At 54.8% G+C, this 13,125-nt stretch overlaps 1 protein-coding gene across 1 annotated transcript; it reads left to right on the plus strand.

The window, feature by feature from the left end:
• Positions 1-3,889: 3,889 nt before the first annotated feature.
• MAPK13 (mitogen-activated protein kinase 13) lies at positions 3,890-12,406 on the plus strand. Its single transcript, XM_065912275.1, has 12 exons — positions 3,890-4,220; positions 5,072-5,201; positions 6,705-6,763; positions 9,323-9,431; positions 9,624-9,653; positions 10,053-10,100; positions 10,231-10,345; positions 10,488-10,559; positions 11,148-11,227; positions 11,472-11,550; positions 11,641-11,817; positions 12,081-12,406. Exons 1-12 carry the CDS (start codon positions 4,102-4,104, stop codon positions 12,161-12,163), a joined length of 1,101 nt encoding a protein of 366 aa, XP_065768347.1. The 5' UTR covers positions 3,890-4,101; the 3' UTR covers positions 12,164-12,406.
• The last annotated feature ends 719 nt before the right edge of the window (positions 12,407-13,125 follow it).

The following is a 13,125-nucleotide window of genomic DNA, read 5'->3' on the forward strand; positions in this document are numbered from 1 at the left end:
TTCTCAGACAGACCTTCTCTGCCTCTCCCACTCCTCCCCCACGTCTCAAAACAGTCCTCCCAAGTCCTTTATATATCCTTAAGTAAGTAAGTGCTAGTCATTCAGCCATGCCCCACTCTTTGCGACCTCATGGACTGCAGCCCACCAGGCTCTTCTGTCCATGAGATTTTCCAGGCAAGGATTCTGGAGTGGGTTGCCATTTCCTTCTCCAGGTGGTCTTTCCCACCCAGGGATTGAACCAGGATGTCCTGCATTGCAGGCAGATCCTTTACCGACTGAGCTATGAGGGAAGCATTTTCTTCATAGCACTTAATACTGCCTGACATTACATGTGATTGAACCACATAAAATTATCAAATATCAGCAGTGCCATTCGGTTCAACCCAATACTGTACATGTGCTCATTGGTCTCTGATCTGCCTCCCCACTAGAATGTCAGCTCCACGCGGCAGGGACTTCTATCTCTTGCATTTCTTTTTCTCTTTTGGCCGCACCACGCAGCATGTGGGATATTAGGTCCCTGACCAGGGATCGACCCCACCCTCCTTGCAATGGCAATGCAGAGCCCTAAGCGGTCAGTGATCCCCCACACCATGTCCCTGCCTTCCAGCATTTCACAGACTCACTGGGAAGACAGTCGCACAAGAACAAGCACTTCTCAGACACTTGCTGGGCAGCCTGGCTGGTGGTTAAACGTGCAGATTCTGGGGCAGGACACCACGTTAGAAGACCATGTCCACCACCTTCTTGGTCATATGTGACTTTGGGCAAATCACTTAACACCTCTGGGCCTCAGTTTGTCCATCTGGAGGAGGCGAACATTGCATCCTGACACCCGGGAGCTGCCCAGGCCCGTCAGCCATGCCCTGGCATGGCTCAGAGCTGGCCTGGCGCAGCTCATCTTGATGTGCTCCCACTGAACGCAGGCAAGGCCATCTGTGACCACAATGGGATCGAGACAAAAACAAGACACTCTGTAATCGTGTCTGAGCACAGAGAAAACAGAAGTGTCGTCCAAACCACAAACATGACCAAACACCCCCATCCAGCTACGCTTGAGCGAAGGCTGGCGCTTTACCAGTTGTGTCTCCCTCCTCATTCTATTGCTCCTCCTTCCAGGTAAGACTCATTAAGACACCTAACCATAAAATCACCTCCGCTTCCTGATTTCATCTCATCCGGAACAAAGTCCGGCTTCCTTACACCTTCCACCAAATGACCTAACTTTGCAACAAGTCCTTCCCAACACTCCCTTACTGAGACGGCTCCCCGCCCCCTGCCGGTTCCCATGTGCATGTTCTCCCTTGATGCAACCAGTGACAAACTCAGTTTGTTCACCCACAGGTGTGTTTCTGGGAGGATCTTTGGCTGGAGATACTGACAGCCCCTAGCTCACTGGGTTGCTGTTTTACTGCACTCAGAATGAACCATCCCTAGGACCCTTTAAATATACTTAGCATGTTTTAACATCATTTCCATGTTACAAGGAGGACACTGAAACTCAGAGAGGGGAAGGAACTTGGCCCAGGTCACACAGCTGGTAATGCAGAGGCAGGATGGAAATGCGGGTCTCATTCCAAAGAGATGCCCCCTGCCCCGATGTTAACAGGACAGAAACCAACCACACAGGGTCAGTGTCTGGGAGGAGAAGTGCAGAGGGGCCTCGGAGCCCAAACAGAAGGGAGCCCAGGGGCTGTGAACCGGGAGCACCCAGGAGGTCCTCGGTGACCCCTCCTCTTCCTCTCCCATTCATGACCTCCCAGATAGGATCGCCTAAGGCTGTTTCTCCAAGGCTGCCCGGCTACTGAGTCAACACAGGTCCAGTGGAGGCTGAAGGGGGGTCAGTGTCCGAAGCCTGGGGCCTGAGTCACTTCCTGACCATTGCTTAAGAGGCGTCCAGAGCCACAGCCTCAGTGACCAGCTCGTGCCTTTTCAGGATTGCAACCACTTGGGCAATGAGCACTTACTTCCCTGACATTCATCACCTGTCTGGGCTCACCTCTGTCACACTCAGGTTTTCGAGAGGCTCAAGGCCTGTCTGTCCCCTGGAGAATTGGATCCTCAACCCAGGAGACCCGAGTCTCCTGGACAACTCTCTCTTGATTGTACCCAGCCCTAGACTCTGGCTCCAGGATAGTATGCCAACTTCTGAATCAGAGTGCCTTCCACTGGCGTCACTGACCCCCAAGGTCCAAAACTCCTGCAGCCTCCCTCCTCCACCAGGCTCCTAGCCCCTTCCCTTTTCCTCCTACAGGGTCTCAAGGCTGGAGCAGAAGGTTAGGTAGGGGAGAAGGTGGGGAATTTGTCAGATCCCCAGGGCAGGATGTATGAGGGAGACATGGTTTGATCAGTAGACATGTCTTTAGGATGGGTGAGGCAGATAATTTGAAACACAGGCCATCTCCTTTAAGAAGTAATACCTCAAAAAAAAAAAAAAAAAAAAGTAATGTCTCTCAACCAGAGACACTGCATAGACTTGGAGTCTCAAAGCAGATGGTCTTAACTTCTTCAACTCATCTCTGCCTCTTCCCAGATGTCTGACCTTGGGCAAGTGACTTAACTTCTCTGAACCTCAGGTTCCTCATCTGTAAAATGAGGATAATAGTACTACTGACTCACAGGCCTCTCACCAGGATTAAGGGAGCTGGGTATGTAAAACACTTAGAATAATGACTGGTACACGGCAGACACAAGTAAGTGTTCATCAGATAAATATTTTTTTCACCTCTGATGGGCTGACTCTCCCACTCATTCTCCATAGAGTTTTTCACAGCCTACTGTGTGACGGACACACGTAAGACAGATCCCCTGCCCACAATGCTTGTTGGGCGTTTCTGTGGGATCCCAGCACCCCCCGCCCACACGCCCCCCCAGGGTCTGATGCTGCAGGACTGTGTGGGGCTGTGGCACAGGGCTTGGGTTCTGAAGACTCCCTCAGGGGGTGCTCCCTGGCTTTGAAGCACAGCATCTCCATCCCTTCCACAACCCAGTTCCCAGGCCAGCAAGGGGTCAGACGAGCCAGGTCAGGCATCTGGACCTCCTGCAGCCATTCTCTGCTGCTGACCCTGTTCCTGGGAGGTCTCCATGATTTAATCTGAGCCCAGAATCTTCTTCAGGATGCACAAACAACCAGACACAGGTGGCTGAAGGCTCTGGCTTGTCATTGCCTTCACAGGGCAGCAGGAAGCAAGCAAAAACACATTCGAAACCAAATATGTGAATCTAGACTGGATGGTTCATATTACAGAATTACTGTTATTGATTCTAGGTGTAAAAAAGATACTGTAGTTGTGTTTTTAAAACAATCCTTATCTTTTAGAGATACAAAAAATTATTTTCAGATGAAATGATAGGATGCGTGGTTTTGCTTCAAAACAATGGGGGAGGAAGTATATAGAGGAAACAAAATTGTCTAAAAGAGTTGATGTACTTGTTGAAGTTGTGGGGTTTGCAACTGGGGTTATGCGGGGTCATTTGAATCTGCTTATCAACGTGTGATTCAGAGATCCCTGAGCCCAGGAGCTGGTGAGAAATGCAGAATCTTGGCTCCACCCCGGATCTCCTGAACGAGAATCTGTATTTAATGAAATACCCCAGGGATTCGTGTGCACATTCAAATGTGAGCAGCACTGGCTACTTCTGTATGTTTGAAACTTCCCATACTCAACAAGTTACGGGTTTTTGTGGGTTTTTTTTTTTTTTTTTACCCCAAAATTGTCTTAAAAATCTCCGAGATCTTCCTACAGAATCCTCTGCTGGCAGCAGCTGGGAGGCTGTCTTCCTGCCTTCTGCCCTCCGTGGGGGCCGGGAAGCGCCCCCCCCACCCCACCCCCTGCACCGCGGCGCCCCCGCCGCTTCGCGCGGGTCTGTAGCCGGGGTTTCGAACTTCGACCCCGGCGGAAACTCGGGGTTCCCGGCAGCCGCGGCGCAGCGCACCTGGGCGCGCCGGCAGGTGGGACGCGTGGCCTGGCGGGGACCCGCCCTCGCCAGGGGAGGAGCAGGAGACCTGGGCGGGCACCGCGGGCGGGCGCCAGGTGCTGGGAGCCCGGCGGGCCGCGAGCGCAGCCACCGCGCTGGGGCCGCCGACGCCGAGTGCCCGGGATGAGCTTCACCCGGAAAAAGGGTTTCTACAAGCAGGACGTCAACAAGACCGCCTGGGAGCTGCCCAAGACCTACGTGTCCCTGACGCACATAGGCAGCGGGGCCTACGGCTCCGTATGGTGAGACCCCCCTCCCCCCCCCGCGCCTGCGCGGCCACTGGGGCGTCGGGGGCGCCTGGGGCATCCGGCCAGGCCGCTGGTGGGCGCCCAGGCACCGGGACACGGGCGGGACCTCCGCAAGAGCCAGAGCCCGGCCAATCCCCCCCGCCCCGGCTTCCCGGACCCGCCTCCCGTGTCCCCCTCACCTGCTGGGCGCGCGAAGCTGTGCGCCCACCACCTTTGATCAAGGACCCCAAGGCCCAGAGTCCGGCGGGTTGGGAAGACTTTCACGGGTGCTTTTCCCAGGCTGAGCTCTGGGACTGGAGGAGGCAGCAGGCTGGACCTCGATGTGGAGTAGGAGCCTCGGGCTGTGGAGGCTGGCCATGGGGCCGCCCCAGGCGCCAGCTCGCTTTTCGCACCTGCTTGGTGGGGGTCTCTGTGGGTTGAATTAGGACTGAATCTGTTTGTCCAGGATTTACAAGGGACCCCAGAGCTCATCTGGCCGAATCCCGATTGATTGTTATTTAATACACATGGGTACACGGAGACGCAAACAAGAAGCGACTTGCCAAGTTGTTCGGGATCCTGTTGACATTAACTTGTTTGACCCTGGTGTAGGCACCTCTCTCAGATCCTGCCTGCTCCCTCCTCGTTCTCCCAGTCCCACTGTGCTTCCAGTGGTTCACTCACATTCCTGGTGGTGGGCATCAGCTCCTCCCAGCTAAGACTGCTGGCCCAGAGGGATTGGGGTGAGGATGGCCGTGGCGCCCCAGATGGCCTGGGAGATGCCACCCAGGGTCTGGAGCCCTGCCTGCCTCTGGTCTGGGGAGGGGGGTGGCGTGCTCCCTGCTGACCTGCCTTTGACCCTACAGCTCAGCCATCGACAAGCGGTCAGGGGAGAAGGTGGCCATCAAGAAGCTGAGCCGGCCCTTCCAGTCTGAGATCTTTGCCAAGCGGGCTTATCGGGAGCTGCTGCTGCTGAAACACATGCAGCATGAGAATGTAGGTTGGGCCTGGGGGCTGCTTCGGGGAGGCAGGGGCGGGAGGGCAGCCCCAGAGAGGGTCCTGACCAGGCCCCTCCGTGTGTGCGCATGTGCCCACACATGGAAGATCCCCCAAGATGATGACCCAACAGCGCCAGCAGAAAAGGAACCTCCTCCCTGCTCCTCTGATCCTTGTTCCTCACCTGATTATTAAAACTATGTGCCAGGACCCACCCCGCCTACTTCCCAGGTAAGGTGCAAAGGAATTTTTGGCAGTGGCGCAGAATGACCTTGGTGTCTCACTGTTATGAGGAGATGGGCACCGAGGAACTCCGTAGTTGTTCTAGATCTAAGACCTGGTGCCCAGGATCCTGGTTAATGCTGTTTCCACATAATTACAACAAGGATAATAGAAACCTGTGAGCACTTATGTGCCAAGCACAGTTCTAAGAACTTTGCAGAAACTAGAATGTTTAATCCTCACAGTGTCATATAAGTACCATTACCGCCTTATACAGACAGGGAAACTGAGGCACAGAAAGACTCGCAGGTTATCAGACGAGATCAGTCACGTTCAGGGTGGTATGGCCGTAGACAGACAGATTATATGGTTAGTCAGTGGCAGAGCTGGGATCTGACCCTAGACAGCCTGGCTCCAGGCCCCAGAGCATGACCTCAAGACTGTCCCATCTGATTGAAACAGCCAGGAAACTAGTGACCCAGTGCTGAACCTGGCCCCCAGGCTTTGCTGCAGGGGACTTGTATTGGCAGACAAGCGTTTTGCTAAGTCGCTTCAATTGTGTCCAACTCTGTGACCCCATGGACTGTAGCCCGCCAGACTCCTCTGCCCATGAGATTCTCCAGGCAAGAATACTGGAGTGGGTTGCCATTTCCTCCTCCAGGGGATCCTCCCGACCCAGGGATAAACCCACATCTCCAGCGGCTCCTGCATTGCAGGTGGATTCTTTACTGCTAAACCACCAGGGGAAACCCAACATGTGCACTGTGCATATTTTAAGTCCCATTCCTCCTCAGTCAGCTCCTCTCCATGGCCTCCAGCTGGGAAGTCTCGCCCCAGCTCTGCATCAGCCCTTTGGCAGGCAGGGTTGGATGTGGTGAGACCCAAGGTCAAGGACAGGGAGCCTGCTGGCTGGAAGATCCCTTCTCTGTCCCCGCCTCGATTCCCTTCCCCACTCGAGGTTCCCTGTCTGAGCCGAGACTGCATTTGTGCCGCTTCTTCTGAGCACCAGACTTGGGGTCAGTGAGCACAGACATGTCCCCCATCCCTTATCCCAGCCTGACTCTCCATCGCAGTGCGCTACAAATTCCTGCCCAGGTGGGGGAATCCCTCCCCCACCCCTGCCCCTTTTACTGCTTCTTCCCAGAAGGCTGGGAACCTGCCTCCTTCTGGAGATGCTGTTCTAGGAAAGGGGAGGTGGCCCTGTGCAGGCCTGGGGCCGCAGAGGACAAGTGCAGAGGGGCGCAGCGGCTGCCCGGCTCTCACTGGCCATCTTCTCTTTAGGTCATCGGGCTCCTGGACGTCTTCACCCCAGCCTCCTCCCTGTGCAACTTCCATGACTTGTGAGTCAGGCTGTGCTCGGTTCCAGGACGTTTGCAGGCCTTGCTTGCCACTGGGGGGGCAAGTAAGAGGAGGGTCCAGGTTCTCTCTTCGGGCGAAGGGGGTGGGGGGGGCTTCCTGTCCCAGGAGGCTGTGTGCCTTTGGGCTGGGGAGAGATCCAGCCAACGGTGGAGAGAACTGCTGGCCTAAAAAGGTGGGAAGGGCTTTTTACGGAGCCCAGCTGACACAGATCTGTCTGCTCATCTGCTTTGCTTTACCCACCTTTAACACCAGAGACATCAGTGCCAGCCCCCACAGGGTTTGCATTAGCCTCCCTCGCCGTGTCCTGGTGCAGGTGTGGGTCTGGACCTCAGGACTCTTCCTAGAATGAAGCGAGGATCGCAAAGCCTTGGCCGCCCTGGCCAATGGGATGTTTCTCAGAATTACACAGAACATGAAAATTTAGTTGCTAAATGCACGGCCTTGCTAGCGCAGTACCTGCTAAAATTTAGGAAACTTGGAGTGGGTTGATTTTTTTTTTCCAGTCCTATTTCAACTGTAACCGCAGTTCTCTTTATTAGGATGCTTTTGTTTTCAGTTTAACGCAGTGAGTTTGAATGGATTTTTTTCCCTACAATGCCAGCTGCTGGGCTTGGCATTGGGAATTTAAAGTGGACCAGCTCCTCCAGACAGACAGTGGTGGATACTGACAGTGGTGGTCAGTGCTCTGAGTCTGTGGAGAGCCGGGAACTGCCAGCTGCCTCAGTGGGCTTCATAGAGGAGGTAACTCTGAACTCAACCCTGAAGGATGAGTAAATGTTTGCCTGAGGTAGAAGGGCTGAAGGCATCCCAAGGAGAAGGAACTGCATGGACCAAGGCCATGATGCATGTGTGAAAGAGGCTGGGCCATCCTGAGAAGTGCAGTGAAGCAGTGGCTGATTTAGTTAGGCTGAGTCCAGACTTGACTCCACAGGCAGCCTCAAGGCTATGGAGGTTTTGAGCAGCGAGGTGAGGTGGTCAGAGCGGATTTGGGGATGCACTCTGGCAGCAGCAAGAAAGGACCAGGGACAACTTTGGGGAGAACCAGACCTTGTTCTAAATGCAGTCAAGTTGATGGGGTCCCAAGAGCTGACCTGAGACCCATCGAGAGGCAGCACTGTCAGAGTGTTGTATCCCTTGGGATGCAGTGGCGAGGAGAGGTCAGGAGATGCCAGGTTCCTACTGGGAATACAAGGTGAAGGAAAAACAGATCTTAGGAAAAAGATAATGAACTCCACTTTGGACACTTCATTTTTGAAAAGCCTATGAACATTCAAGTGTTTATTCAGCAAACAAACCCAGAGTTTAGGAAGGTCTGGGCCAGGGATGTGGACTTGGGCCAGAATAACCACTGGTGGGTGAAAGCCGAAGCCCAGGGACAGGCTAGCGCAGGGCATGATGCTGTGGGTTAAGATATCAACATGAAAGAGAAGGTACAACAGGATCCTCAGGCAGAGAGCTGAGCCCGCCTGACCAGAGCTGGAATTCGCAGAGAACCTTGAGGGAGTGTCAAGCTTTACACAAGTTCCAACAGAAAGAAAGGGAGTCATGGGTATGTGCGCTGGGCTGGTGGGGCAGGAGCAGACACCCCGTTGTCAGGGAACTGCGCTTTAAGGCAGTGGGGTTGACAGGTGAGGACCACTCTTTCTAGAAGTTTGATTAGGAGGGAAAAGAGAGAGAAGGAGCAGGGGTACTGGAAGAAATAAGGTTAAGGGAGGGTGGTTGTAGCACCGTAAGACGTCAGTGAGTTTGTCAGCTGAACAGAATCAGTTTCTCCGTAGCGGTGAAACATGAAGGTGGGGAGGAGCCTGTGCATAGAGCAGGGGTTCCCAGTGCATGGGAGGGGGTACAGTCAGGTGGAAGAAGACCGGGAGTCACAGGCTCATGGAGATGGCCTCCACATTCTTTTATTTGTTTAACTCCTTTCCAGATCTTTATCCTTTTCTGTTCTGGACTTTGCTGTTACTGCCTTGAGTAGCAGTTACATTTTGCTGACTTTGACCTGTTTTGCAATCCCATTAAGAGAGGGTGATGGTTCAGCTATCTCTTTCTTCCTTCTTCACCCTCCTGGAAACTGTTTTATCGTTTCCTTCTTGGAAGGGAGACATTTTGGATGTTTGAGGATTTTCATGGCCGCTCATGACCCTCTGAGGTGGGAAGAAAATATTTGTACAGAAGCAGAAGGAAATACTGGCAAGTGTTTCTAACTCACAGCAGTGGCTTTCTGTGGGGCGTGGAGGAGGGCGAGGAGAGGATACCTTTGAAGAGCGGGAACACTGCTGCATTTGGTCTTCCTGAGCACAGCTCCAGCTGAAATACCCTGAGCTCTGCCAACAGGGCGGCTGCCAGGGCCAGGCTGGGAGCCAGGAGCTGGGAGGCCCAGTGCCTGGGGATTTGGCTGGCTGTTGTGGGAGTGGTTCTTCTCACACACGAAGGTCATCTCTAAGGCCTGTGTTCTGCCCCAGCCCCGTGCCCCTCCTCTGAGCTGGGGCCTGGGGCTGGGTGTGCCTGGGGACTGTTCAGGAAGCCTTCATGCCTTGCAGCTACCTGGTGATGCCCTTCATGCAGACGGACCTGCAGAAGATCATGGGGATGGAGTTCAGTGAGGACAAGATCCAATACCTGGTGTATCAGATGCTCAAGGGTCTTAAGGTGGGTTGGAGCCTGCCAGAGGGCAGTGGATGGGGGCTGGGTGTTGAGACCTGGGGTCAGGGGGAGGCCAGGCCTCAAAGGTTCGGGAGAATACACCACGACAGGGCAGAGGCTGTCTCTGAGCCAGCCTGAACGCCTAGTGTGAAAGCCGGACTCTGGACTCACGCTTCTCCCTCTCTCCCTCCAACACAGTACATCCACTCAGCTGGGGTCGTCCACAGGGTGAGTGCTTTCTCTGCTACATCCTCAAAGGTCCCACCCACTCCTGGGGTCTTCTTGAAGTTGGAGTGGGGGGAGGGTAGATGGCACAAGGGGAGCCAGGGATAGAGATTTTTCAGACCCAGCCTTGGCCCAGGAAGGCCTGCTCAGAATTGCTGTTTCGGGGAACTTTCTGGGAAAATGTCACCAGTGAAGCTGAGATGGGTGTTTCAGGCTCCAAGAGTCGGAGCATTTTAGAGCCGGATGGACCCTAGAGGACACCTGGTCCAACCCTCACTCTGCACGGGAGACCGGCACCCGGAGAAAGCGGCAGGGGCCTGGCCGGGGCCACGTGCTGGGTGGCAGCCGAGTGGGGACACCGTCTCTGCCTCTGTCCAGCATGCCATCTCTCCTCTCCTCTAGGACCTGAAGCCGGGCAACCTCGCTGTGAACGAGGACTGTGAGCTGAAGGTGAGTGGGCCCAGGCAGGGTTGGCCTGGGCTCGGGGTGGGCCCCTCTCCCGCCGCCGAAGCCCCCAGAAGCTGCTCCAGGGACCCCCTCTCCTCAGAGAGCTCTTTTTCCTTTGTGCCCCGAGTCGTAGATCTTGGATTTTGGGTTGGCACGGCATACGGATGTGGAGATGACGGGTTACGTGGTGACTCGCTGGTACCGGGCCCCTGAGGTGATTCTCAGCTGGATGCGTTACAACCAGACCGGTCAGTGGTCAGCTGCCCCAGGGAGGGGGCTGGGGGTCTTCTCTGATGGCATCCTCAAGCCTGTCTTGGAGACTCTGGGTTGACCGACTGCCAGGTCCTGACCAGCTGGTCCAGGTGACACCTCCTCCCCCTCCTTCTGCAGTGGACATCTGGTCTGTGGGCTGTATCATGGCAGAGATGCTGACAGGGAAGACGCTGTTCAAGGGGAAAGATTGTATCCTTTGCTGAAAAAGCCAGTCTTCATCCAGGGATTCATTCCTTCAACAGACACTTTCTTACTTAAATCTCTCTCTTTTTCTTAATGTGACAGTAACACATGCTCCCCAGTGGAGTAATTTTAAAGTGCAGAGAAGCAAAATTATGAAAACCAGTCACCTGTGATTCCACCATCCTGCAGAAAATACTTGATGTTTTGGCACCACACCCACCAGTTGAGCACCTCCGTGTGCCTTACAGGGACTGGGGAGATGATACGGGGTCTCCCTGCCAAGCTCAGAATGCAAGGGTGTGGGGGGAGTAGACAAAGAAATGCACGGAGGTGACGGAGTGGGATGAGGCTGGGAAGGTGGCACCTGCAGGAGCATTTGCGGGGAGGGACCCTTAACCCAGCCTGGCAGGTGGGAAGTCTCACCTGCGTCCTGAAGGATGAACCTCCCCTCCTGAAAGCAGGAGGAGGTGGGTGTCTGGAGCCTGGATGGTCCACCCTGCTGGGTGGGCCTGATGGAGGGGCAGTGGGAAGGGCAGCTCCAGACCCGCTCCCCCCGACCCAGCGAGTGAGACCGAGCCTTAACCTGCTGCCAAGACCTGGACCAGCTGACCCAGATCCTGAAAGTGACCGGGGTGCCAGGCGCAGAGTTTGTGCAGAAGCTGAATGACAAGGCGGTGAGGGGCAGATGGGCCCAGGCTGGTTGGGGCTGTGCCCTTGGTGGGCCAGGAGCAGGGAGGTGGGCTCACCCGCCCCGCCTCTCTGCCCTGACAAGGGCGCTTGCCTTTATCTCACTTTGGATTCGGACCTGAGCCCTCAGCCCTGCTCAGCGGCTTTTCTGGGGTCCCTGCTCTAGATCCTACGGCCTAAGTCCCAAGGAGCTGACAACTTGGGATTACTCAGTGCTGTTCTGTCTTCCAGGCCAAATCCTACATCCAGTCCCTGCCACAAAGCCCCAAAAAGGATTTCTCTCAGCTCTTCCCGCGTGCTAGCCCCCAGGGTGAGTCTCGGGGGCCTGCAGTCTGTGTCCCCGCGGGCGGGCTGGGTTCTCCCGGGCCTGGGACATGAGGCTCACGCTCTGTGACGGCAGCCACAGACCTGCTGGAGAAGTTGCTGGAGCTGGATGTGGACAAGCGCCTGACGGCCTCGCAGGCCCTGGCCCACCCCTTCTTTGAGCCCTTCCGGGACCCCGAGGAGGAGACAGAGGCCCAGCAACTGCTTGATGATCCCTTAGAACGCGAGAAACTCACAGTGGACGAATGGAAGCGTAAGGGCCGGGCGCCTCAGCGCCTCCCCCCGCAGCCTGCAGCCTCTGTCTCCTCTGCTGGCCTCGTTTCCCCGCCTGGCCTTAGTGGCCCTGCCGTTTCTCCTGGAGACTGTGTCCTCTTTCTCTCTGAGCAAACACTGTCTCCTGCATGCGCTTCTTCCTGCACTGAGCGGATTTCCGGCTCTGCACCATGTCTGTTGGGGGAGGGAGGCAGGCGCTTGCCCTCAGCACCCACCACCCCTGAACCCCCTTGCCTTCCTCAGAGCACATCTACAAGGAGATCGTGAACTTCAGCCCCATTGCCCGGAAGGACTCTCGGCGCCGGAGTGGCATGAAGCTGCAGTGACCGTTCTAGCCAGACCCTCAGCTGGGCCCAGGAATGGCCTCGTGGTACCACCTGCCAGGCACTGCCCCTGGGACCAATATTTATTTATCACTACTAAAGTCTCAACCCGTCTTGGATTACAGCCTTCCAAGCAGAGGATGGAAGGCCCCCTGTCCTTGTGTGGGAAACAGGCTTAGTAAATGCAGAATTCAGAGGGTGTTGGTTGGGAGAAAATAGCTCTGATCATAACTGGCCACATTAAAGCACATAACGTGGAGAATTGCTTGTGTGTGTGGGGTCCTTTCTTTCATGGTTGGAGTGGGGCTGAACTGGGGCGGCGGTCTGTGGTAGTGATGACGTATTAACTTGCTAGGGCTGCTATAACAAATTACCACAAACTGGGTGGCTTTAAAATAATAGAAATTTATTCTCACAGTTCTGGAGGCTGGAAGTCTGAAATCAAGGTGTTGGCAGGGCTATGTTCCCTCTGAAGATTCTAGGGAAGAATCTTCTGGCCTCTTTTTTCTGGTGACTCCTGACGTCTTTGGTGTTCTTTGACTTGTATGTCGTTACATCACCCCTACCTCTGCCCTTGTCTTCCCATGGCCTTCTCCCCTATGTGTGTCTGTCTTTGACTGATCTTATAAGAACATCAGTCACTGAATTTAGGACCCACCCTAATCTAGTATGATCTCATCTTAATCCTTAGTAGTTACGTCTGCAAGTACCTTATTTTCAATAAAGTCACATTCTGAGGTTCTGGATGGGGGACATGAATCTGGGGGGCACTTTATTCAATCCATGACAGATGGCCATGAGGGAGGGGCCCCTTCCCAGAGCCCCTTTGTTGTTGAGCCAAATGTGACTGGCTGCTAAATTAAGGGAGTTGCAGAGAGAGCTGCAGCTGGTGAGACACTGCATGCAGGTTATTTTGGGTGAGTGAGCAGCAATCAAGATGTGAAACAACAGGAGGCTTGTTGACT

The sequence above is a fragment of the Muntiacus reevesi genome, chromosome 20, assembly GCF_963930625.1.
Source record: "Muntiacus reevesi chromosome 20, mMunRee1.1, whole genome shotgun sequence".
Taxonomy (NCBI): Eukaryota; Metazoa; Chordata; class Mammalia; order Artiodactyla; family Cervidae; genus Muntiacus; species Muntiacus reevesi.